The sequence below is a fragment of the Coffea eugenioides genome, chromosome 8 (assembly GCF_003713205.1).
Source record: "Coffea eugenioides isolate CCC68of chromosome 8, Ceug_1.0, whole genome shotgun sequence".
Classification (NCBI taxonomy): Eukaryota; Viridiplantae; Streptophyta; class Magnoliopsida; order Gentianales; family Rubiaceae; genus Coffea; species Coffea eugenioides.
Window position 1 is genome coordinate 44263671 of NC_040042.1, and position 25926 is coordinate 44289596.

Consider the following 25926-nt stretch of genomic DNA (forward strand, 5'->3'; position numbering starts at 1 on the left):
TGGTGTTACCAGTTATGCACATGCGTCTGCTTCCACATGACAGTGCCCAGAATGACTCTTGATTCAGGACATTTTGTCTGCTAAACCTTTGCAAGAGTTAGCTCAATTAGTTAACCTTGTTTGGATTGCTTGTTTCCGTCGGAAAATATTATCGTTTTCCGTGATCACATTTTTCTATCACATATATCAAATCGCTACAGTAATTTTTCCATGAAAAATGACGAAAAATACAATCCAAACACAACATCTTAGATTGATGCTATCGATCCGAAGCATCAACATTCGGTTTTCACTGGTCGTTCCTCTTACTAAAATCTATGGTGATGTGGGGCAAAAAAAAAAAAAGAACTCCTAAGACCTAGCTCAATTAGCTGATAGGAACATTAGCCGAATCACGAATGTTCCAAAGATCCCTAACTAATTAATTCGACTCTCTAGCCATCCTCTTTCTCCCTCCCCCGGTAAACATTTGGAGTGACGGTGAACTAGAAAAAGATAGGAAAAAACTATAGGTCCTTTTTTGATGTTTAGCTTTTTTCATTGATCAAGAAAAGAAAGTGAAGTTTGAGAAAGAAAATGATCTCCTTGGATTTCACGCTAATAAGTAAATTTTAGTCAATTAGAGGTTTCTCAGTTGTATTTGTAAACTAAAGCAGTCAAGAGTTCAATTGATATATAAATCTATTAAGTCCTTTACTTTCTAATTCTTATGCGAATTCATTTTATTTTTTGGGCATTTCTGAAGGAGGAACCCAAAATAAAATTTAAAAGGGGGAAAAAAAAAGCTTTTCCCTCTATTTCTCCCTAAAACGAGTTCTAACAAGGCCCTTTGGTGAGGGAGGATCTTGAAAACCTTTCTCCTTGTAATTACTCGTACGGAAAAATCTATGAGATTAGATGTTTAAATCTAAGTGGGGTACGAAATTCTCATCAACTTTAGTGGTGTACAACTAAGTTCAGACCCCAATTGCAAAGTCTTGAGTTAACACATGATCTTACGGAGGAGTGAGATTTGCCCACAAAATTTCCCGAGTACAAGGGCACAGCAAGCATAATAATAACGCCGGTGATTGGGGCCTGATTTACAATTAATTGGCAGCGGCACCCACCTGGATTGGAGGACCCCAAAAAAAAAAAAAAGATATGATCTCAGAAAATGAAGAATAAAAATCAAAAGAAAAGCTCTACGGAGCTGAACTTGCGTCTCTGATGTAGCACTACGCGCCACCATATATCATTTCAGGGCCTTTAAAGCCTCAAAGGTGATGCAACAGAATTAGGTGAATGACATGAATTCGCGTATTTTGACTCTTTGATCGCTACTATAATTCATAAACTTAGTTAAAAAAATGGAATTCAAAGCCTGGCTCTCCAAAATGGGATGTGACAATAGGAATATGAACTAAGTAACTCTGCAGTTTTCTTTGCCAACTGCCAAAGTTGATAGTTATTTTCAGATGTCACTTCACCCCGACTCCGACTAAAACTATCACCTTATTGTTACATTGAACAGATCCATTCCAGACCCCTTTCTTTATCCCTTGAGTTGTTATTGTTGTGGATAATGGTGGTTCAAAATTTAATTTTACTACAATTGATCCCCATTTTTTTTTCTTCTCGACTCATGATCATATTTGTTTGGATTGCCATTTTTTCCCCAAAAATTTTTACGCTTTTCGTAGGTACATTTTCTAATCATATTTTCACATCACATACATTAAATCACTATAATATATCTTTCTACAAAATTTCCAGAAAGTAGCAATCCAAACGGGCTCAGAAGGTGACTGAAGCTTACGTTCTGCATTTTGCAAATGTAGTAGTGCTTGTTAAGATTATACATAGCACTATCTTTATCCGTGCTTTCTACGTGATGTTAGTTTCATTAAATTAGGTGTGTTTTCAATGAACATGAAGTAAAATAATTTTGAAGAAACTGATTTTTACAGAAACGTGTTGAGGACTAGAAGTTGCATGATCATTTTTTCTTTTTTCGTTTTCTGTTTTGATATCAAAGAATTTTTCAAACTTAGATGAAAAAGCTCCCCGGTAGTGACCACTGGACTTGTAAACTATTACGTTGGTAGTTCTGCAATTGGTAAAAGTAATTGAAATTTCTAACCTTATAAAGCCATCTGGTTCAATTCCTAGGAGGTAATAATAAAAAAGGATGAAAATTATCGTTGTCATGGTAGATCGAAACTAATTTGCCCAGTAAATTGGTAAAAAGGCTCGGGCTGTCACATGGAAAATAGGCCCAATTGTGTGGTTCCTTTTTCGACTTATTATAGGATGGCCCTAAGCAAAGGCCGCTGCATTATGACACGTAGAACTCTGTGTCAAATCACTCAATGATTTATTGGGCTTTGTAAAAACAAAAACTCCAAAGATCCTAATTTGAACACTGTTGGTCTAAAAGTCCATCACTGTTTCAGTAGCCCGGTATTGTGCTGTTTCTTCAGTGCAGCATTTTTATCGCACAAAAAATTAGCCCAGGTATGTTTCACTAGCCCCAAAAGAACATTCAGAAATTTTGTTTTGATCGTAGGTTTAAAATGAGATAATTTACTTCTTGAAGTTTCACAGATTTGCCACCTTGGTCCTTTGACATATGAAGCTTCGAATAAACTTTCTAGTCGCAGGAGTTTGTTTAGAGACACAAAATTAGAAAATTCATCCTGCTTTCTCATAAAAAATTGCGAATTTCAACTACAAATTAACAAACTAAACTAATTAATCCTTACCAACTAAGTTGAGTTTTGGGGATATGTGTTTTCTTTCTTTTACAGTAGTAAAATAGATTTTGGAAATGGGTTATATGTTCTTCTTCGTAGTAGTAACGAAAGAGTTAAAACAGGTGATAAATGTGATAAACTTGCAATAAAGTTAAAATAATTCACAGATAACGGGAAAAAAATAACATGATATTAAACCATAACTCACATGATAGTATATATGATTAATCTTATATACACTGTCTGTGTATACACAATCACCGCTAGATATATAATACATGTGTAAAATTTGAATTTGAAATTAAAATTTTGCTCATGTGTCATCCATCCAACTATGATAGTGCATATACTGACAGTATATATAAGATTTACTCTAATATAAGGGACTAAATTTTTTATCTTTCATATGTGCAACAAAATTAAGATTCTTTTTTAAAGGAAAAAATTTTTTAGAACCACTCTATTGAATTTTTCCTATTCATGAACTTCTACATATTATAGAAGTAGACATGGTAATTTAATGTAGCATCCTTATTTTTTTGGCACGCGGCATATCTTTCCTTTGAGAAAGTTGTAATTTTTTCTCATTTTTTTAATTTCCCTAATTCTACCTTGATTGACCAAGATAGAAGATCTACTATATGGGTATATGGGTTAAAATAGAAGATTTCCACTGCAAGTTATTTTTTTTAACTGTATGGACTTCTGTTGCTTTTATGTGTTGTCTAATTTATAATCATAGAATCGAGTTTTACAAATTAATGAAAAACTTTTAATTCTTACATATTGATTAATTATGTTTGATTAGTAGCTAACCTAACTCTTACATTTAAACGGCTCATTTTATATGGTCGATTGAAGTCTCTTTTCTTGTTCCCTTATAAATTGTTTGTCAAGTTGCACTGAAAAATTAGCTTTCTTCCTTTCCAATTGTACTCAATCGTGCACTTTTTTCATTGCCTTCCTTCATGAACCTAAAGATTAGTGATGTATTTGATACATTCCTTTTCACTCATTTCCTATAATCATAATCTAGTTCTTCACTTTTGCTTAGGAGAAGCTTCAAACTCATTTTGACTACTTTTGATTTAATTACAGCTAAAGTTATGTTGCTACCAAATTGGTAATACATACCTAGTGTATTTACTTTCTCTCTTTTTTTTTTTGTACCATCATATCACATAATGCTGATTCAAAATTCTTTATCCAAATCATAATAAGAAGATTGAGGAACGAGTGCTTGTTTAAGAAGAAGATGGGGTGAGCTAGACTGATGGCATGGGAACTTCCTTTCCTCGCCTCTAGCCTACGATTTCAGACAAATTTCCGGGTTTCCAATGAGTGGAGAATGGCCTGTTCTCCACGGGGGCTAACTTCAGCCCTGTTTGGTACTTGAGTTTTTTGTCAAGTTTATCTGCTATAAGTTTTTTGAAAATTTTTATCTACAATAATCTCAAAAAATTTTTCAAAAATTTTAAACTATACACTTTTAAAATTTACACACTTCAAAATTTTTTTAAAAAACTTCTACAATAAGTTACAATAAAATTTTAGACAAATACCAAAAAAATTTACTTACAAAACAGGGCCTTCATTTCTTATAAAATTCGGGGAGGGGGAAGGAGGATGAATGGGTTGACTAATTTCATAGATGAAAATTTCTTTTCATAACAAATTTTAATTATTCAATATTTAATTTTTCTTCTGTATTTCTGCTTATTTATGTATAAAAAAATATAGATATGTTACTATATGTTGAATTAAGCAACTAGATACCTAAGCTATTTTTATCATTGTAAGAAATAAACGAGAAATCGAGCACATTGTGGGCAACGCACGAGTCTCAAACTTTTCAATGTCACTTATCTTAAACGCTGTCGTAGCCATTTGTCAAAAATTGCAAGTATATTAATTAATAAAAAAAATAAAGAGAAAGGTTAAGAACAATTTCTGCAGCCTCTTTCAGTCTTCCTATCCAATCCAGAAAATAATTTTCAACTCATTTTCCCTTAACCCAGTACAAACTTTCTGGGCATGAAAATGGCTGCTCATACTCTCTCAACGCCAGCAACTACTCCACCTGGAATTTCCCCACAGAATTGGAAGCACACCAACCACTTTTTTACAGCCCAAAACATGTTAAAATCACAGAGTCACACACTACGGGGTCCATGGCTGGGCTGCACAAGCAGAATATCGGTCCATTCCTCTAATCTCAGACCCTTTATCCAAAGACATCGACCCATTAAAGCCACTGTCATTTTTAGCCTGCCCACTTCGTAAAGTTTCAATTTTTCTTGTTCTCTTTTTAAGTTTGATTATATTATTTTTGCAGGAAAATAGAATAAAGTTGGGATTTTTATTGATGTCGCAGGAATCCTGAGAGGGTTGCTTCAGCTGAGAAAGTTCCCAAGTGGGTATTTTTTGAGCTTGTTTGTTGCTTAACTGTGATTGTTTGATTGCTGTATTGGGATTTTGCATTATGGGTTTTGTTGAAATTGTAGATGGTCAGCGAAGGCAATAAAGTCATTTGTAATGTCTGAATTGGAAGCTAGGAAGCTCAAGTATCCAACTACTGGGACTGCAGCTCTTCTTATGGGAATCTTAATTGAGGGTTGGTCAATTTTTTTCCCTTAATAATGTTATTTGTTTAGTGCTGGACGGTATGGTTTTGGTTATTGATTTATCGTCTTCATATTCATGTAACATGTGCTTACTCCATTATGCAACAAATTAGTCTGTTTGCTTGAGGATGAACTTATGTTTTGAGTGATTAGTTAGTTTAACAAACCTCAGTAGAAGAAAAGTAGTTTTCGATTGGACAACGATACAGTTAAGTATCCAATCGAGTCAATGAACGCATAATCTAGTTACTGTTTGTTTTTACGAGGTAGTAGATATAACGAATTTCTGATCAACAACGTGTAGAACGGTAGAACCCTTGTGGTATCTTTCACGTATTGCAGGATTAGGGACCTTTTCAATATAAAATGAACTGAGCCATAGGGGAACAGTATATGGAAGCCATGATCCGTCTACCTTGTGACATTGGTAGTACCAAGTTGTTTGTAAGTGCCTGCATAATAGCTTCCAAGGGCATACCTTTGCTAAATCAGATGTAAATAAGTGAGAAGTTAAGGGCAGTAGTAGACAAATAAAAGAAAAAATTTTCAAGATCTGGGCTGATGTTGCCAATACGCCATGGTAATCACAGTTTTGCCCGTTTAATGTTGCTGCTTTTTGTCAACCAGGGCTCTTATCAGTGTTATACACTTATCTCAACTAGAGCTGAGTATTCCCTCATACATAAATTTGCAGCTTGATGTCAAATTCTGTCATGCAATTGTAAAACCAAAACCTTTGACATTAAGTCTTTATTTGGTTTCATTTCCATTCAGCATACTGCCATAAATTTGGAGAACCAAGGAAATGAAACTGAACAGGCTATGTTCGACAAAGACTGATGGATAAGCAGTTGTGACCAAACTATCTTTCAAACAGAACTCAATCAACTTGATCCTATTTTCTTAGCTCAATTTAGCTTCAGAGTTAGTAATGCTACGTTCTCTTGCAAAGTTGAGTCTCTGCTTCTATCTCCACTTTTTCTCACTTAGTCACTTGTAATTATGTCTAAGCATTGAAAGAAATCATGTCTTTAAGGCTCTCTGTTTCATTAATTTATGGTTCGGTTTTGTCTGCCATGCTTAAAGAAGTTAATTAGTAGTATTATTGGAGTGATTCAAGTTAAAAGGGATGGGAATGGGAAACATAAATGCACAAGGACTATTCTCTTTGTTTACTAAGTAAAGAGGATGTTAAGTAAATTGGGTTCTTTCAATTCCCCTCTAGATCATCGATATATTTAGCTGGTGGTTTTCCTTAGTCAAGAAAAAGCAGTATAGTTTTGGAACTGCTCCTCTTATATTTCCAGTTTTGGTCTACATGAAATTGAAAAAAACAGCTGGGCCTTGGCAAGGGCAGAAAAGAACTATACAGCAGCCAAGGTATGACTATATTAGTACTCTTTTTTGGTTTAGCATTTTAGGAGCCTCTGTGTATCTGTATTATTTGATGACATGTGTAACTTCTAGTTGGGCTTGAACCTTTTTGATGTCTCATATGTAACTCATCATATCACTTGCCTACACTTTGTCTTCAGCTAATTGAGATAGAATCGTGTAAATGGTCGAGTTAGAGGGAGCTAATCATCCTCCATTCCAATATGTCTTCTGTACAAAGAATCAGTTGAGAGAAAAATGTGTTCAATAGAGCTTCTAAAACTTTTCTAAATCACTAATCCAGAACTCTTTCCTGTGATGCATGATAAAATTACAGTTCTTTCATCAATGGAACTACCCATGATTATAAATAATATGCATGGCCATCTTTGATTCTTGTTTTATTTCTGCAGATGAATGTGATTTATTTCACAAAATTTCACCCATGTTTCAAAATCTTTTGTTTTTTAGGAACAAATTTTGCTTCAAACTTTTTGCGGGCAAATGGAATTACACTTTCGAAAGTTCGTGAAGAAACTGTAAAGCTACTTGGAAAGGCAGATATGTATTTTTTCAGTCCTGAGCATCCTCCTTTGACTGAAGATGCTCAAAGAGCCCTTGATTGGGCTGTCGATGAAAAGCTCAAATCTGGTATGCTTCTACTACATCTACCGAGGTGGTTTATCTGTCAATTCAAATTTGAGATACCTCCTTCTTTTGATCAGTATGATCTATGATCTGATTTTAACTCATTACTTTGCTGGAATCAATTATAGTCAGCTTGTCTTTTTCAAAAGAGCTCGCACATTAGATTGGGGTTGAGCAATCTTACTCTTTTTTATAGTCTGTTCATGAAGCTCAGAAAGCTACAAGGCGTTAGTTATATGGAATTATGAAATTAAAATTAAAGGGAAGATCGAGGATCAGGTATTTCATATGGATCAAGAAAGAGGTGCTTTATCATGGTTGCAGACTAGTTTGTTCAAAAAATTGATTGGAAGTTCTAATTCATGCATCAGCTATATTGCATGGTAGTGTTGCTAAATATCAACAAGTGCAGCAAACTGGTGATCGTGGCAGAACTGGAAAGGATAGAATAGGAAAACAGTTTTTGAAACATAAGCTGAAAGGACGGAACTTTTTGGTGACTGCATTTTAGTCGTGGATCTATCTGAGTGCTGAATCAATAGCAAATGAAAGAATCCTGGGCAACTAAAATGGGGTAAATTATCAGCTGAATAATGTGTACAGCATGACCTGGGGAATATTCAGATGCCTGGCGGCCAAAGAAAAGGACACCGCAACACTCAAACGGTTAATTATTGGACAAATTTAGAGAACATGGTTATAACAAATAAATGGTTAACAAATTTTTCCAGATAGAAATAGGTTGAGTTCTTTAATTGCACATCAAAACTTAGTATTAACGAACAAAGAAACTCAGGAAGCAAAGGGAGAATAACTATCTTTAATATCAAAAGGTGTTAGAAGATGTGGAACTGGGGAAATATTATATTAACAAATGTATGAACGTAAAGCTCTTAGCTTTAAGGCCTTAATATAGACGAAAGTAGAAGGAGAAGAATCACTTTTATTTGTATCTTCTGCTGCCTAGAAAAGATTTTCGATTCTAGTTTTGTTGATAAAGAAATGATTCCCCAATAAATGAGTGAATCTCTGCTCACTGATTACTGTCCCTTCAAGTTATTTTTTCACCTTATTAGAAATTCAATATCTGTATAAATCTTGAAGCTAACCAACTAAAGAAACTTGGTGCTCCAACATTCTTTGAGTCGAATACTCAGATTTTACCTTGAAACCGAAACTTCTGCTAGACCTTATCCTGTGGATATATGTGAAGCAATTTGCTGATCATTTTTATCTTGTCTTGTTGGCTCGTAATTTGTTTTCATGCTGGCAAGTTTTGGCTGTTAGCTTGAATCTTCCTGCTACAATTCAAGCGAGACACTTGTATAACATGAACACTTGGAATATTGATTGGAAGGGCAACAACAATCAGTAGGAATGCACTAGATCAAGATTATAATGGGCATTGGAAGCTTGAGGTGGTTGTCCTAGAGCCAGTAAAAGCTCTTTTATTTTTTTGTACTCCTAGATGTCATGGCTCGTCGGCCCTAGTTTTCCATGACATGCGTTTTTTATCAGCAAAAGAATTAAACAATGGATGGTGTAGGTTTGTTGTTGTGTACTGGAAAGAAGTACATGATGTGAGATGCCTTTTTTGTGTTTCTAAAGTTGCCTTTATTGCCTGCAGAAAATGGAATGTCTATGCTTTTCTATATTCTCAGGGAACATGCATGTGAATGCAGGTGACGATCGGGAAGTTACAACTGCTCACTTGCTACTTGGAGTGTGGTCACAAGACGAATCACCAGGGCACAAGATATTGGCTGCCTTTGGCTTTAATGATGAGAAAGCTCAAGAGCTGAAATCTGTAATTTCTGAACCTGGATTTATAGACGATTAATAGCTTTTGGATTTAATTGTTGCAATTGATATCATTTTTAGGCCTGAAAACTACATGAATGAATTATTTCATGCGATTATTAAAGAAATGGTTACACATTTTTAGAGGACAAGTTGATTCCAGTACTTGATGACAATATTCCCGTGTTTTGCCTTTTTATTTTTGTAAGAGGGAGAAACAGAAGGTGGATATGAGGGGCTTGGGTTTTGGGAAGAGAAGAATAATACTGATTCCACAATATCTACGTGCTGATGGACAGGTGGAGCATGTATTTGCAAGGTTACGCAACTGAATCTAATGCTTTAGTCTCCAAAGCTTTTGGCCTTTGGATGCATGCTTTTACTTGTGAGACTAACTCAACTTTGATTTGATTCGGCGGAGTTTGATCTGATCGTCTGTTTTGCTGGCTTCTCTTGTTGTGCAAGCACTGTAATAAATAGAGATTAGCTATCCCGGAGAGTAAATCGATAGAGTGATCAGAGTAACCATTTTCTTTGGGCAAGCTTTGTGCAGCAGAATGGTTAGGCATTAAGAGAAATTGTTCCTGGAATCCTGTTTGTGCTTTGTCATAATGCAACATTATTTACTCCAGAATTCTTGTGGTCTTCGTGATCCTTGATCTCCTCCTCCACAGGGGATGAAGTCAGCGATCTTGCCTTCCTTGCTTCATCCTTCCAGTCGATCCGTGCTATAAAAACCACCAACAGAACCAAGCAAACAATGCATCCACTTAAGAAGCCTATCAATATCCCAGGAAGGCCAAGATGGATCTTGAAAGCCAAAACAGCTCCAACGGGTAAGGCAAACAAATAGAAACCCGTGATATTGGCATACATGGCCAATTTTGGTCTAGCCGTTCCTCGTACTATTCCTCCACAAACTACCAATGGAAAGTTAAAAACTTCTGTTACAGCCATTATCAACAGCATCTTTTTCACATTGCTCGTGATTCCTTTTTCGTGGCTAAATAAACCGCCCCAGCTGTCTCTTGCTGATACCATTACAGACGCTCCAATAATGCCTGAGATTACACTAATGCCTACAGATATGTATGCTGATCGATAAGCAGGGCCAACCTGGTTTGCTCCAAGCTCATTTGAGATGCGAACAGATGCAGAGGTCGATAGTGAAATCATCACTGAATAAAGTAAGTAGTCAAAATTCATTACAATTGCTAGGATTCCAATTGCTTGTTTGGCATTTGGAAGCCTTCCGGTTAGCAGCATTAAGATCTCGTAGCACCACCATTCAAGGCAAGTGGTGATGCAACAAGGACCACAAAGTTTTAGCAACCTCTTCCAGTCATGAATTCCTTGCTCCCACCAGCCTCCTCCATTCCAGTTCCCTCGCTTTCCATGTTCTGCTATCAAAACATAGAAGGCGAGTAGAACGACTACTACAAGATCACTCATCCAAACTGCCATGGACACTCCTTCGAAGCCCCTAGCTCTTGAGAGTAACATGGTGATGGGCACATGAAAGCCTAATCCAAAAGCTGAGCTCAACATTATAGGAACAGCTAGACTTTGTGTGCTTAGGTAGGATTTCAAAGGGCTCAAGAATGAATAGACAACTAAATCAGGAAGGAGATACAGTAGGTATTTCCTCACGGCAACCGAAATTTCTTCTTGCTGGCCAAACTGAATGAGGATCTTGTCAACGTAAAGCCACAAGATAGAAATGGGTACGCTTGCCACCAACAGTACAATGATTGCCATGACAAGGGTCTTGTGAAGAAGCTTAAAGTTCTTAGCTCCAAAGGCCTGACCACATATGGGTTCCATGGCACAACAGAGCCCGTTTAAGACTGCGAAACCGGTCACATTAGAAAAGGTGGCACCAAGTGTACCACCAGCCAAGGAAAGCTCACCAAGCCGTCCAAGAAATGCAGTTGTGACGGCAATCCTTGCAAACCATGTAAAATTCATTGCCAACATTGGAACTGTTATACCTCGTTGCACTTTTAACTCCGAAAGGATCAAAGATACCATGTTCCCAGACCATCTTTCTTTGGGACTTGAAGGTGAACAAGGCTCAAGATGAAGTTTGTCTGCTGTGTTTTCTTCTAGTTTCGATGCCATGGAAAGAATGGTGATTGCAAGACACTAGTGGGATTTTGGTGACCGGGATCTCTAACTTGAAAAAATGAGAAGCAAGTCAATAAAAGAAGCGAATGATATCATATGGGAGTGCATGCATTTCGTGAAGGAGTTGTATACTGAAGAAAGATGACCCCAAAAACTTGGCTTTATGATGACCAAAACGAAGAGAATTTGTTGGTAGATTTATAGTGCGTGATGATTCTGCAAGCTAAAGCTTTAATTGGTTAGAGATGCTGATGGGAATCGCAATGCTTGGTTCAGAAATGTCTTATTGGTAAACTAACTGCCTCATGAATAATTACCGGATTTATGTTTGCTGCTACCTTTGCATAGGAATAACATCTACCACTTGCCCAACTTCACAGGTTCATCTACTTTTTTTTTTTAAATCTTAAACGCAAATCCAGTGTCCCAGACATTTATAGAATTCAGTTCCATGCAGAAAAGGTAATCCCTCCCAAGGCCCCGCATGAACCTAATAATACCTTAGCTGGAAAATTTTGATCATTGTACTATAATCAATTAATGCTAAGGATAAATGACAAGGCCTTTGCTCTATTTTACTATGTACGGTTCGCAGAACACCAATCATTTTCTTTATATATATATATATATATAAAGAGGAAGTTAAAACAAGAAGAAAAAGGGCTAGTCGATTGATTTCTTTCTTTAATTCTCTTTATCCCTACACTTTCTACTTTTGAAATTTCAGGTCACATAGCAATTGGTGGACCTGTAGCAATTCCTGTTACCAATTGGTTGGATGAGTGTTTCTTGTGGGTTATCCTTAGATTGCTTTCAGACCGGTTTACTGATACTTTCTGCGTGTCTCTCATTATTTGTGTGTGTTTCATTCCGTTTCGAGAAAAAAAAAAAAAAACAATTGGTGGACCGTGCGGAAAAGATCCAGAATATGACACCATTGCTGTCTGTTCTCAAAAGAAGCAAGGAAATAATTCGTCCTGCACTGCCCCTTGCTTGCATCGCCCAAGGGGCTAGGAATTCTCTCATTTGGATGATTAAAATCATTTTTTTTGTTGATGGAAATTTTGATCATTGTACCATAATCATTTGTCTCATGATTTCCTACATTTTCTTGTATCACAGGCCTTCCGCTCTGCACTGCATGCGTATTACGTACAGTTCGGACAACACCAATCATTTTGTTAAAAAAAAGGAAATATTATTTGCACTCTATTTTTTTTATAATAGGAGCATAATTAACAAAAATGAGAGTAAAAATAATTTTGTTCAAAAAAAAAAAGAAGAAAATGGGCTACAGTCGATTGATTTCTTTTTTTAAATTCTCCTTATCCCTTCACTTTTGAATTTCAGGTCATGAAGCATTTGGTGGGCCGTGCATAAAAGTTCCAGATTACGATACCAGATCAACCAAAAGATTGCTGTCTGTTCTCGAAAGAAGCAAGCAAATAATTCGTTCCGCATTGCCAAGGGGCTAGGAATTCTCTCATCTGGATGATTAAAATCTTTCCTGAAAATTCTACATTATTAATTTTGGACCCCCATTATTAATTTTGAAAACTATAGACTGATGTTATGGCTAGAAGGCAATATTATTCATCAAGTAGCACTTTGTCTTCTTGGAAAATCAATTTGCAATCCTTAGCTTTTTCCATACTTTCAATTGCACCCATCACTAAGGTTGAAACTCCAAGATTCAGAGATCTTTCGAGTTCAAATCCTCCTCCCAATTTATCAAATCCCATCCTTCCCTAGTCAGAAAAAAGTTTTTCTTTTTTTCGAAAAAATGGGACTGTCAGTCTGTCACACAATTTCCGATTTTGGCAAATTTCGCACTATGGTTTGACAATCTGATGAGAACGGGCAGTGGCATGATCTTGAATGGGGCTCGTCTGGATTGCTATTTTAAGAAGATTTTATAAAAAAATATAGTGTAACGATTTGATATATATGAAATAAAAAAGTAATTAGAAAATATATTTATAAAAAATATAAAAAATTTTCTACAAAACCACAACCCAGAGTCATCATTGATCAATAAATCTTTTCTGCAAAATATAAATAAAAAACTGATGCTTGAGATCGTTCACACGGAGTCTACAGATGGGCATGCCCTGTACGGCTGTAAGTAAACGTTAAAGCGGTTAGCAAAGCCACGTATGGCAACCACTGCCTATAGCATGATCTTCGTGTTCACAGGTACAAATCAAATCAATTGCTGCTGATGTTCAGTTAAGAATCAACGTATCAAATCCAAAGGTTGGTGATATATGCGCCAACTACAGAAGAAGTGATTTGTAAGTCTAAAATCATATATGGTCTTAGCTTTGTATATTGGTGCTATATTTGTTGTACGAAGAAGTAGGGGTGTGCATTCGGTGCAAATTCGGTAATTCGGTGCACTGAATTCGGTGAATTCGGTTATTCTACCTGTAAAAATTTAAACCGTTTTCAATTTCGAATTGGGCATAACCGAATTCATTCCGCAACCGATTTCAAATTCGAAAACGGTAATGAATTCGGTTTAACCGAATTCATCTATGATTTATAAATTATTACTGATTTGATCCCTAAATTTATTCATAATTGAACACATTACTTATGTTCTAATCATTTTGTGGTTTAATTGGCATTTATTTGATCACTTATACCTAGAATCCTTAGTCTATGATTTAAGAAACACATAAAAAATGATTAATTTAAACTAGAATAAACCTTAGACTATACAATGATTGGTGATAATTTATGAATTTATAATTTACAATGATTAATTATAAGCAATATTAGTTCGTAGTTACAATGAATTTATAATTTACACTGATTAATAATAAGTAATATTAGTTACAAACTTACAAATTACAATGATTAGTGATAAGTTGTATTAGTTACAAACTTATAATTTATTTCAAATCAAAATAAAAACTTATTACTTACACATGTTATTGTGAAAGTCAATACACTAATACATTGATTTGCAATTCACATACATTCACTTACAGTTTTACACTACTTAGTTGTCTTGTCTATACTTAAAGCCTTAAGATTAGTAAATAGATAATATGAATTTTAACTTATTTGATAACTTATGCGTAAAATCATTAGTCTATGATTTAAGGAACACATAAAAAGTGATTAATTTAAACTAGAATAAACCTTAGACTGTACAATGATTAGTGATAATTTATGAATTTATAATTTACAATGATTAATAATAAGTAATATTAGTTACAAACTTACAAATTACAATGAGTAGTGATAAGTTATATTACTTACAAACTTATAATTTATTTCAAATCAAAATAAAACTTATTTACTTACATATATTATTGTGAAAGTCAATACACTAGTACATTGATTTGCAATTCATATGCATTCACTTACATTGCTAACTACTTAGTTGTCTTATCTATACTTAAAGTCTTAAGAATTAAGATTAGTGAATAGATAATATGAATTTTTATGTTAAATATGTAGAGTACACTAATACTTGCAAGTTAGAGATTACGCATTCAAATATTCAATAATTCAAACATGAATGATGTATCAAATTACCAATATCTAAATTTAATTACTAATTATGTTTATTGTTTAATATTTAGTATTATACATATATGTGTTAATTATTATCTAATTCTAGTCATGTTACTCATGTATAAAATAATAAGTATTATAGTTATCTTATATTGTTATGTATTACTATATATTGGTATTATTATAGTCATATAACAATTAACAAATACTAAAATAATATATTGTACATTATTATATATTATTATTATTATAAGTACATGATATGATGATAAATTGATAATACCATATACTAATTATTATTAATAGCATTTACCTATATAATATAATAAATTATTAGTAGTATATACTAATACTAAATAGCATTTATCTATCTATTATATAATTTTATATACCAATTTGGTAATTCGAATGCGGTAATGCGGTACCCGATTTCAATTACCGAATTTGAATGCGAAATCGGTTATTACCTAATTCATAATCTCATTACCTATTTCATACCATATTAGAATTCGGTGAATTTGGTACGTACCGAATTTGTACCAAATTACCAAATACCCGATTTCAAATTACCGAATTGAATTTGAAATCGGTTATGAATTCGGTAAGAACCGAATTTGCTCACCCCTACGAAGAAGGTGTACTGGTGTTATCTCAGCTTTTGTGTGGATTCTTTTTTGTTTTTGATGCACAATTCCCACATCCAAAAAGGTAGAATTCAAAGGGGGAAATGAAAAAGAAAAGACTGTGAAGACACTCACGAATCCACCCCAAAAAAAAGAAAAAGGATATATAACAAGTACAAGTATTGAAAAAAGTGTATTAAGAATTTAATAAATGGCACTTCACTAACTAAATGGAACTCTAAACGTAAGTGATTGGCTTTGATTTGATTGAAAGAGGATTCATCGAAGCTGCCTAGGTTTCGTTCTAGACCATGCAAATATATGAGGTCAAGACGAGTACAAACATCATCTAGAAGGTGAAACCAAAATTAGATCCATACCAAGCTAAAGAATATATGGAAGATGATTAGATGAGGAAGAGAATAATTAAGGTTGAAGTACTATGATATACAGTGACAGATACCAGAAATACCCAGGTGGATTCCTTATTCTCCTAACACTCGTGGAATTTAGAGAAAAGCAAGGATTATGCAATCCTTGTAATCTCAATCGACATCAAGGATATGTAGAAGGATTAATCCATAAAGATTATCTTTTAATTGGATAACCATAATTGGCCCTTTTTGCTTCTCACATGATAGTCAATATGTAAATACAAACTAAGATATAGTTCAATTATTTAGGTTAGAGGAGGGAGTATAAGGGAAAGTTCTCGAATTCGAAACCTTCTATTTACACTAAAAAAATGTACAATTACTGATGTGTGCGTGCGTGTGCATGAGTCTCTCTCTTTCTCTCTATATATATATATATATATATATATAAAATGCTTGTATTGAGTACTAGGAACCAAAGTTTTATGGTTACAGTATGAAGCAATTGTTTAGTGAAAAGCGAAAGAAGGTGCTTCTAAGTGCGAGATGAACTTTGCAATGCGCCGATAGGGAGATCAAAACTTTAAAATGAAAAGGTAGTGGCAGTTGCTGCAATCAAGCATTGCCAAAGGACTGTTTCACCTTTGCATGAGTTGGCTACCTAAATGGAGCAAAAGGGGACCATGAATCAATAAGCAACAAGAAAATGGCAGCCATTTCAATAAATAAAGATATGCATGCAAATCATTTAATATTGGGTGCTTTATATCTTGACTTCTTGACTCGACTGTGATTGAATCAAGCAGTAAAGATTCAGAGGTTTTGACATGGATGGCAGATGCAATGAGATGTGAAAGAACTCGGATGGATCAATACTGATTTGAGGATTCAAATTCTGCGATCTTGGTTAAAGACAGGAAGAGGGATAGGCTGGAGATAAAAGTTCTGTACTCAGTTTTGTGTACGTTAACTCTCAGCATTTTATTTTATGAGATTCAATTTAATTCCTGATTTTCATTCATCTTTTTCACTAGAATTCCAGTTTGCAGGGAAATATCTATAAGATGTGTAAAATTTCGCGAAAACTGAGTCTATGCCTACTCCTTCCCACTAACAATTAACAATTTTATCAATTACATTACCTTAATTAAAGTTACCGTGATTTGCAAGGCTAAACCTTTTGTCCCCTAAAATTAAGGAAGTTCCCCGATCAACACAAGTAACTTTTTTTTTGCTTGCTACAATTGGCTTATCAGATTTACATGATTGCAATGGAACATCTCTAGGTGCACTGACTGAGAGATCTAAAAACCAAGATAGCAAGTGCTTTTGGTAATCATCATCTCAGATTCTTCCTCTTTTAGTGGAATCAGAGTTGGACCTCTGTACTTTGTCCTGTCGTAATTTTAGGCAGCTAAATATTTGTGAAAGCTGGGCCCTGAGATCAATCAAGCAAAATATGATTGACAGCATTCAGAAAAGTTGATAAGAATTTGTAGTATCTTTTGCATCCATAACATCTAAGGTTGCTTATCCTACCATCTCCGTTTTCTTCCACGGATCTAATTCCTCCCATTAAAATCTTGAATAGACCAGCGACCATTAGCTTTGTAGTCCCAAATGAAACGAACTCATTTTTTGCAGACGATGAAATTAAAATTTTTGTTTGACGTTTGATTGGTATGAAGCCAAGGAAAGAGCTATGCCGATAAATTCAACAGTGATAAGTCTGTACTGGGTTTAACCTGCAGATTTATAATTTCTAGCGCGTGTTTAATCTGTTTTTAGGACTATGATGTAAATTAAATCGTGTTGGACGATTTTTAACAATCCATTAGTGAAATTTGCTTATTATATATATAAGAAAAAATCTGTATCGAGTTCGTGCTTAATGCATTAATATATGGTAAATACGCTGTATATTCAAATTCAAGGAAACTCTAAACCCCATGTAAGGGAGAATTTGAGAACTACATTAGAAATATAAACTAAAGATGTCATGGTCATTTAAGTAATATCACTGCTAATCAAAGCTGAGTCTTGGGACTAATTTGTTGTTCTTGTATGGGGATGTATCATGTATATAGTGGACTATCATTGTAAAGTTGTTTGGGCCAGTGACAGTCTTACACGGATAACTGCTAAAAATTGAAACCTTACTTACAGGGCTTTGCATTTCTCAGCAATCAGCGCAATTGGCCCAAATTAAGTTGAAGCTTCCTCCAACAGTTTGACGCGATTCTTCAAAACACGCCTCACATAGGCAGAGTAGAATTGACAAAGCCACGAGAAGCAAAGGAAACGATGAAACCCAAAAAGTAAACCAACAAAAAAAAAAGAGGAGCATTTTTTTTTTGGTAGTCGTAGTGAATGGAAGTGGATTTATTAAACTAAAAGGTTGATTACAGAGATGTGATCTGCAATGGATAATAAAATTTTGCTGCTATGCTGTCTTGTGTGATTCCCCATCCCCACAGACTTGGGATGCAATTTCTTAATTACTATGAAAGATGAAGATGCTCCCAACATATGTGCCACTAGAAGAGTTAAAAAGTCAAACTATTCTATCACAAAACAACACTCTATTGAGCTTTTAATTATGTAACTAGACTTTATTGTTCGACGGATTTATCCTTCAAAACACAATTGTTCAACGGATTTCTTTCGACTCACAAAGGTTTCTCTCTCTCTCTCTCTCTCTCCCCCAACATGTACTATTCATATAGATATAGAGTACCACAGAGGGATGTTCATTGTGAGGTCATTTCTTGAATACCATGGGGGAATTAGAGAAATTGTTCATGGAAGTTGAATACCATAAGTTTCAAGAGAAGAGCTCAGCTGCCCACTAGCTAGCCTTTACTATTGGTCTGAAAGAAATCACTAAAAGGATGTACTAATTTATCTCATTTATGTTGTTGTGTTTAGGTTTAGGGTTCAAACCTAAAACTGACGGTTGGGGTTAGGAAGGGTGTGAGAAGAAGGGAAATGTTTTTTTTTCTTTTTTCTTTTTTTAAAAAAAGAAAAAGAAAAAGAAAATCCTAATCATAATCTTCAAATTTATAAAATTAAATCGAAAGAAAATAATCATTTAAACCTACAAGAAAAAGTGAAGGGTGCGAGATGTATATTGAACACAGAAACGAAAACAAAATGGGTTAAGGATCATGGTCAACTCCTAATGGCCCTCTTAATCTTGTGGTACAAACTCGTTAACATATGATTACTTAAATCGCATGAGACATTTAAAATCCTACCCCATTGTGGGAAGTGTCAAGTACTTACTCTTCAAACAAAACAACAAGAGAACAACAGAACGGCCACGGACTTGAAGAAGCTAGCTGCCAATTAAATTGCCAGGACACCGCTGACCCGAATCGCCATTCAAACAATTAGTCCTCTCAAATGCGGAGGGTTTGGTCCCCTCTGGCTGCTAGAAAACAAGGCAGAATATGGTTGAATTTTGGCATCTGACTCTACTGATAATTAATTAGGGGATTAGTTAAATTATTTCTTGATTATGCGCCCCCAATGGCATATATCAACAATCACATGCATTCCTCATTTTTGTCGCTTGCTTAACCCTAAAGTAACTTAATTCTGTCGATGCTATTATCAACTAATTCTATCGTCCTAGAACACTGACGTCCCAAAATCCGGTATCCTCCCAAGTGAGAAAATAATGCTCGGATTATACAACCACGTTAATCTCATTTTATACAACTCAAATGAGCTTAATGCATGTATACCTAGTGTATCACTATATATCAGGTTAAACATGTTTGGTTACAAAGCAACTATGTAAAGCTGCAAATTGGGGAGCTGGATAAGGTGATGAAATGAAAATTAAGATCGCCCTTTGAGAAAGCAGAACAGTTAAAACCTCCCTGATTACATGCCATTGGCGCCTATCACACTATCACATGGGACTTAATTGGTTTAGTATTTCTTTTCGTTTTTAGCTTCCAATTGGTGCAGTCCTCTGTGGGGTGGCTGGAGAAGTAGAATAATAATAATTTAATGGAATGGTTAAGGCATCAATATCTTTAGTGGAAATGATTGATTAATTAATGTCTGGTGACTTAGTAGTGCTTAAAATATTTCCAGTCATTAGCACCAAGTTGTTTAAAGTTTCTGAACCTCATCTACTTGCTACATTGTTAACACTGTTCCACCATGGCAGGAGCCTGCCTGTGAGGTGAGCTAATCTTGAAGAACTCACTAGTTATTTTACTTCGCCTATGAGTCTCCATAAGCCCTAATGTTTTAATAGTCCTGAATCTTTAGCTATTAACTCTTTTTTAATACAGCTAAGCTACTTATTGATTCTCTTCCTTGAATTTTAGGCACATCTACTCCTATTTCATAAACACTCAAACGATTTTCTAAAGTTTCAAACGTAATTTAGACTTTTGTATGCGTTTATAATTCTCAAAATCAATTACTATTACCCTTTTTTCCGCTTTTGTAACAACTGATACACATCATTGGGCTCACAAAAGCCTAGAACAATATCAACTTCATGAAAAGACTAAATTCAATAAAATTTTCTCACCATCTCTCACTGAAAAAAGATGATCGCTTATCACTTATAGATCTTGTTATTGTTTATAAATAGTTACAAACATATTTTCTATCATCTTTTTATCTATCATGCATTACATCACAACAAAAAAAATGTAATAGTTATTTTCTACCTAAACACTCTATAACCTTCTTCATTTTAGATTACTTCTAAAATAAAGGGTGTGATGCTCTCTTGCGTTAGCTAACAGGCCAAGGTTTTTGACAAGTAATCATTAGGTACATGTATTTATGCGGCTGATCAATCAATCAATATTCAATAGTGTAGAGTTGGAGCTAATCATGGCTCTCATCTTTCTACCTTTTTCATTAACAAAATATACAAGTTGATCAATAAGTTCTATAGCATCAAGATGTCTATTTTAAGCTTTCTTCATGTCCAATCACAGCATCAGGATGGTCATAGATAATCGTAATAGAGCTCTGGTCATTAAAGATTTTAATACTTTGCGTGATAAACCAAATGAGGTAAGGACTAAGTACATTCCATAATCATGGGTATGTACCCTCCTTTCCTTTCTTGTTTCTACTTAAATTTCATTAACTCGAATTGTACCTCGAAGACTCTTGTCCTAGGTTTTTCTCTGCTAAAATATGTTTAGAGCGAGAGGGGAGCGGGGCAAGGAAGGTGGGAAAGGAGAAGGTGATGATAGAAATTGAACTTCCTTCTCCTACCTGAACTTTGTTGGTTGTTTGCCCTTTTCTCTTGTTTCTTCTTCCTCCCTAGCTAATACCTATTGGATTAGATTTGATCTCTTAATCTGTACATGATTTCATGCTTCTACACAAACTGATATGACTCTGGTTATCTGTATGAGATTATAAAATCTTCTTAGTGCTTAAAAAAGTAACCATAAAGAAAATTGAGTCGCGGTATCTTTGTCACCAAACGAATAGAAGGATGATCTATTTCACTGAACCCCTCAAGTAAAAGGCAGCCGCAATTGGACACCTCTCAGAGTTGACTCATTGGCGAGAGAAATTAGGTATTTGTGGCGCACTGCTTCGGTCCTAAATGAGTTGTGAATGGACATGGTGGGATGTAAAAGCACTAGCTAATTGGCAATATTACATGGTACTCCTAAAACAATCAATTTTTTTCTCCTCAAGTATGGATTCAAATCCATTTTACATGCAATAAATAACTCATTCTAGTATACAATTCTTTTTTTTTAGACACTTTTCCAATGTCCACGAGTGGCGAAATGTCCATTTGAACTAGAAACTCTTTTAAGATTTGTTCAGTCTTTATGCATGAGATTATCTCACAATGCTTAGGTAAACTGAGGCAAGAGGATGGAGATAGGGAGAGAGAGAGAGAGGGAGGGAGGGAGGGAGAGCCGACAATGAGCATCTTGGCTACATGGGTTTCCGCCCAAAAAAGTCATGCGAGAGAGAGAGAACGACAAGAGGATGGATCAGCCAGATTATCAGTTTCAGGACCAAGGAAGGAAAGAGAGAATCCCAACAACATTAAGAATTGGTACTACTCATGAAAAAGCAAGTAATAAAACAGTGTGTTGTGAACCAATCCAACATAGAACGAATCCCCCGCGGAGGGCGCTCGTGCTCGTGCTCTTGCTCTTGCTGCTGATGCCTTCTAATTGTGTCAGCGCCACCCACGCGTCTTTTCTCCCAAACCCCAACTCCCTCGCCCAGCCCACCAACACCAACACCCACACTCTCATATCTGAAATTATGCGGTCAAACCATGCACTTGCAGCCATTCACCTCTATACCCCTCCCTATAGCTCCTGATGCATCCAACTGCAATGCCTAATTAACAAGCATATTCCACCCTGTACCAACCCAAAACAAACAAAACTTTCCATGACTGCACCACTCCCCTATGATCATGGATGCATCTTCTCTTCTCATAGGGTAGATCAGAGCCACAGTTTTTAAACTCCTAGTTTCTTGCATCAAGTAATTGTAAGTACTGGGCGATGATGTGTATTGCCGCAGCAATAATTTTATTGCTAGCTACATCAATTTTAAACTAAAACGGCCATAATGTAGTTTATAGGGTAAATCTTTTCGTATAGTGTGTATATATTATCATGTTTGAATGCATGTTATATAGTATATAATATTTGAAATTAGAATTCAAATTAATGTAAAGTGGCAGGCATACAAGACTTGTTGGCGTATACGCCGCGAGTTAAAAAAAAAAAAAAGAGTTGGTATTCCTATTTTACAAGTAAAAATGAAGGATTAATTGCTGGTGGCGGGAGGTTTTGCCCTTATGTAAAATGTTGCCGTGCTGTTAAAAACATTGGTCTAGCAATAAACATCAACCATGAGCACTTCACTAGCTTTATATATCTAGGGAGTGTCTTTATATACCGTTTAGTTTAAACTCAAAACGGTAAGAAAAAGTAAATCGTTGAAAAGAAAAATACAATTCTTGGACTAGTTTAGATTTTAAACAATGAAGAAGAACAAGTTTTGCACTGTTCTAAACTGAGTTTACAAGACACATTTAGGATTCGACTTTTAAAAGAAGTTATAGTTTGTTGAACAAATCATCACAATTATATAGATTACTCGTTTAATGATGGTAGCTAGTGTAGTGATTCATTATCAAAGGTATTAATTAAATGCATGACTTATATCTCATATATATATATGATAGATAACTTTTAAGGATTAATAGTAAATATTACAAAACTAATACACCATCTTTGTTACTCGTCCCAATCGATCTTATCACCAATTTTACAGGTACTCAATATCTTCTCGAGTCAAAGTTTTGCTCCGAGTTATTACTTGCATGCAATGAGTGAAATTTTTAAATCATTTCACTAACTATGTGTTTCAAAAGGAGGATAGACTGCGCGCATAATCTTGATTTATACGAGATGTATATGCGAGACAATGATTATATGGTATATTAGCGATTAGATATAATTACTCTATCTATTAATTCCTGGGAAATAAATATAGGAAGAATTTCCCAGATATCAATGCAGCAGTATTTGCTGTGTAGATCCCGTTTGCTTTATCTTTCAGAGCAATGGTCCAATCTTCTCTACTGGATGACGAAAATATTAATAGTTCAAAATTGTGCCAATTTGTTCGCTAAAGTACCATATATGTATTGTTGGCCTTGTGTCTACTGAATTTCCCCCACTAAATCCCTCTGTGATTCCTAGATATATATAGATTTGTCTGACGGCGTAAAGAGCTCTAAATGCCATTTACTATTTTAATCTATACATTCAAATCTAGTCTTCCCCGTTGTATCTAGGTATATAGACCTTCAATTTTAACTTCACTTCTTGAAAACAAAAAAAATTAAAAGAACCCTTCTTAGCTAGTGTCATTAGGCATTGCCATTTTCATAGTTACACAAATAAATGTGAGTTTTAGTACAAAAATGTTTTTTTTTTTTTTTTCCAAATTGTTGATGATGAGTCAAATATCGTCCTGTTGCAGCAGAAAATTGCAATTATATATGTGAAATAATCTCTTCGTCTTATTCGTATCATACACCAAATAATAAAAAGATATCGGTCGTGCAGGTGGAAATTAAGTCAGATTGAAATCCGATCCATTACTGTCTTCCCCTTAAAATATTAAATCCAATAGAAATTTTCTACAAAGACTGGTGAAACATGAGGAACCAATAGGTAATGTGAACTGCACGCTATCTTCATTGCATAACAAATTCCCGTAACCAACCACCACTGTGATTTCTATCTGGTCAACACATATTCACGAACCAAATTGCTCACTTCCTGCCTTTTTCTTTTTCCAAATTTCACGAAGCTTGGCAAATTTTCATTTTAATCAAGGGATATATAATTCCAGAAACCTCCCTTGAGGAGGTCTCTACCAATTTCAAGAGGCTCCCTCTAGATTTCAGAAATTACACTCATCTCCCTTACTTTCACTATTTATTTATGCTTTAAAATAGGTCCAACAGGTAACTAATTCCTTCAAACATCCAAAACTACCTTTTCTACCAAAAGATAAAAAGGAAAGATTAAAAATGCTTTGTTGATTGCCTTTCTTCTAACACCAAAGCTAACAAACTCTTTCTGCCAAAAATAAAAGTTTTTTTTTTTTAAAAAAAAAAATCCAACTATGATGATTGACTTCTTCCAAGCAACACTACCACAAAAGCCAAGCAAACACCTCAGTCTAAATCATAATAAATTTCAATAATTCTAGCACTCAAAACAACGCAACCTAATTTATGTCCAATAGCTCTAGCCTCTACACTTCCTAACAAGTCAGTTAAATTTATCACTTGGTGCTAAACTAGATAAAAATCAACCTCAAATATTACCCAAAACTAACACTTCATCAACAACCAATTGCGCAGTTCTTTCCTTTTTCTCTCTTTGCAGCATCCTTTATTTTTTTTTTTGAACCACCCATTTCTAAAGCCCATCCATCTCTCAAATTCTCTCAAATTCTTGACTTTTGACATCAACAAGTTTAATTATCCATAATCAACCAAAATTGGATAAAACAAATAGACGCAGAAAAATCAAACCCATCACACTTAAAATTAAAAGGAAAAAAAAAAAGAGATGAGCCTAATCATGTTTGCAAAAAGGACATAAGAATAGACAAAAAAGAAGAAGGGAAGGGAGAGGGACAGATACGGGTAAGAGACGTTAGACAGAATTTGATCATGAATTGGAAAAGAAATATTAGGCAAAGAGAAATGGACGATGGGAATTTGCGCAAAGATGGAAGTGGAAAAAAAAGCAAGATAGAAAGGTGGAAACGTGAAAGAGGCGGAATAAGTCAATTTTGGTTTTCCTTGGAATTTCTAAAAATTTTCCAAAAAAAAAAAGTCATTAAGTATCCTATATAGGAGTAGTAGAGTACTTTTGCAACAATAAGGGAAGAATGTGTAATTTTGAAATATGAAGGGGAGCTTTGTGAAATTGTTAGAAGTCTTAAGCAAGGTTTGTGAAATTATACCTTTGAGCAAGGTTTGCGGTCCATGCATTGATGAAAAGATTGCTACAAGCGACTGAAAAGACTTGAAAATTCGCAAACTACTACCAAACCTAGTGCTTTTGGTCTGCAATTCATGCAAGTCAAAAAGACGCTTTTGATGTGAAAGTATAATGTTTAAATCTTAGTCCTTAATTAGCAGTCATTTCCTTGACAAAAATGCACACATAACACTCGATCACCAAGTAACCAACAATACGACTTATGGGTCGGAAGAGATTATGAAGAAAGAAAACAAGAACTAGAAGAAAAATGGGATATACTATACATTGAAGGTAGCAAGGGAAAAGGAACTGTGCATATGCATACAACAAGAGGTTTCATATGATTTGAAGGACCGAGACAAATTAAGGGCCGAGGACAAGGACTAAGAAGATGTCGTAGTTCAAGGAATAGACCCACGAATTGCGGGGGGATTTGCCACGTGTCGGTGTGAGTCGTCGCATGTGGACCCCCCTGGTTCTTGCACACACTGAGAGATAGAGATAGAGTTTGCAGAGGATAGTGGTGCATGTGGGCGTCCAATGGATTA

General features: G+C 35.0%; 2 protein-coding genes across 2 annotated transcripts; one reads left to right on the top strand and one right to left on the bottom strand.

Moving 5' to 3' along the window:
- Window positions 1-4693: 4693 nt before the first annotated feature.
- Window positions 4694-9714, top strand: LOC113779961 (ATP-dependent Clp protease ATP-binding subunit CLPT2, chloroplastic). The gene is made up of 6 exons (XM_027325765.1): window positions 4694-5014; window positions 5110-5148; window positions 5240-5349; window positions 7205-7384; window positions 9064-9188; window positions 9481-9714. The coding sequence occupies exons 1-6, from the start codon at window positions 4770-4772 to the stop codon at window positions 9511-9513; spliced, it is 732 nt and encodes a 243-aa protein (XP_027181566.1). The 5' UTR covers window positions 4694-4769; the 3' UTR covers window positions 9514-9714.
- On the bottom strand, window positions 9682-11580 carry LOC113779960 (protein DETOXIFICATION 56). Its single transcript, XM_027325764.1, has one exon. It carries the CDS (start codon window positions 11300-11302, stop codon window positions 9788-9790), a length of 1515 nt encoding a protein of 504 aa, XP_027181565.1. The 5' UTR covers window positions 11303-11580; the 3' UTR covers window positions 9682-9787.
- Window positions 11581-25926: the final 14346 nt, after the last annotated feature.

What these genes read in the sequence shown, in the direction of transcription:
- LOC113779961 (XM_027325765.1), top strand. Translation starts at nt 4,770, where the DNA reads ATGAAAATGGCTGCTCATACTCTCTCAACGCCAGCAACTACTCCACCT. An exon ending in TATGGGAATCTTAATTGAGG is followed by an intron (nt 5,350 to 7,204) that starts GTTGGTCAATTT and finishes TTTGTTTTTTAG; the next exon opens with GAACAAATTTTGCTTCAAAC. An exon ending in CGATGAAAAGCTCAAATCTG is followed by an intron (nt 7,385 to 9,063) that starts GTATGCTTCTAC and finishes ATGTGAATGCAG; the next exon opens with GTGACGATCGGGAAGTTACA.
- LOC113779960 (XM_027325764.1), bottom strand. Translation starts at nt 11,302, where the DNA reads ATGGCATCGAAACTAGAAGAAAACACAGCAGACAAACTTCATCTTGAG.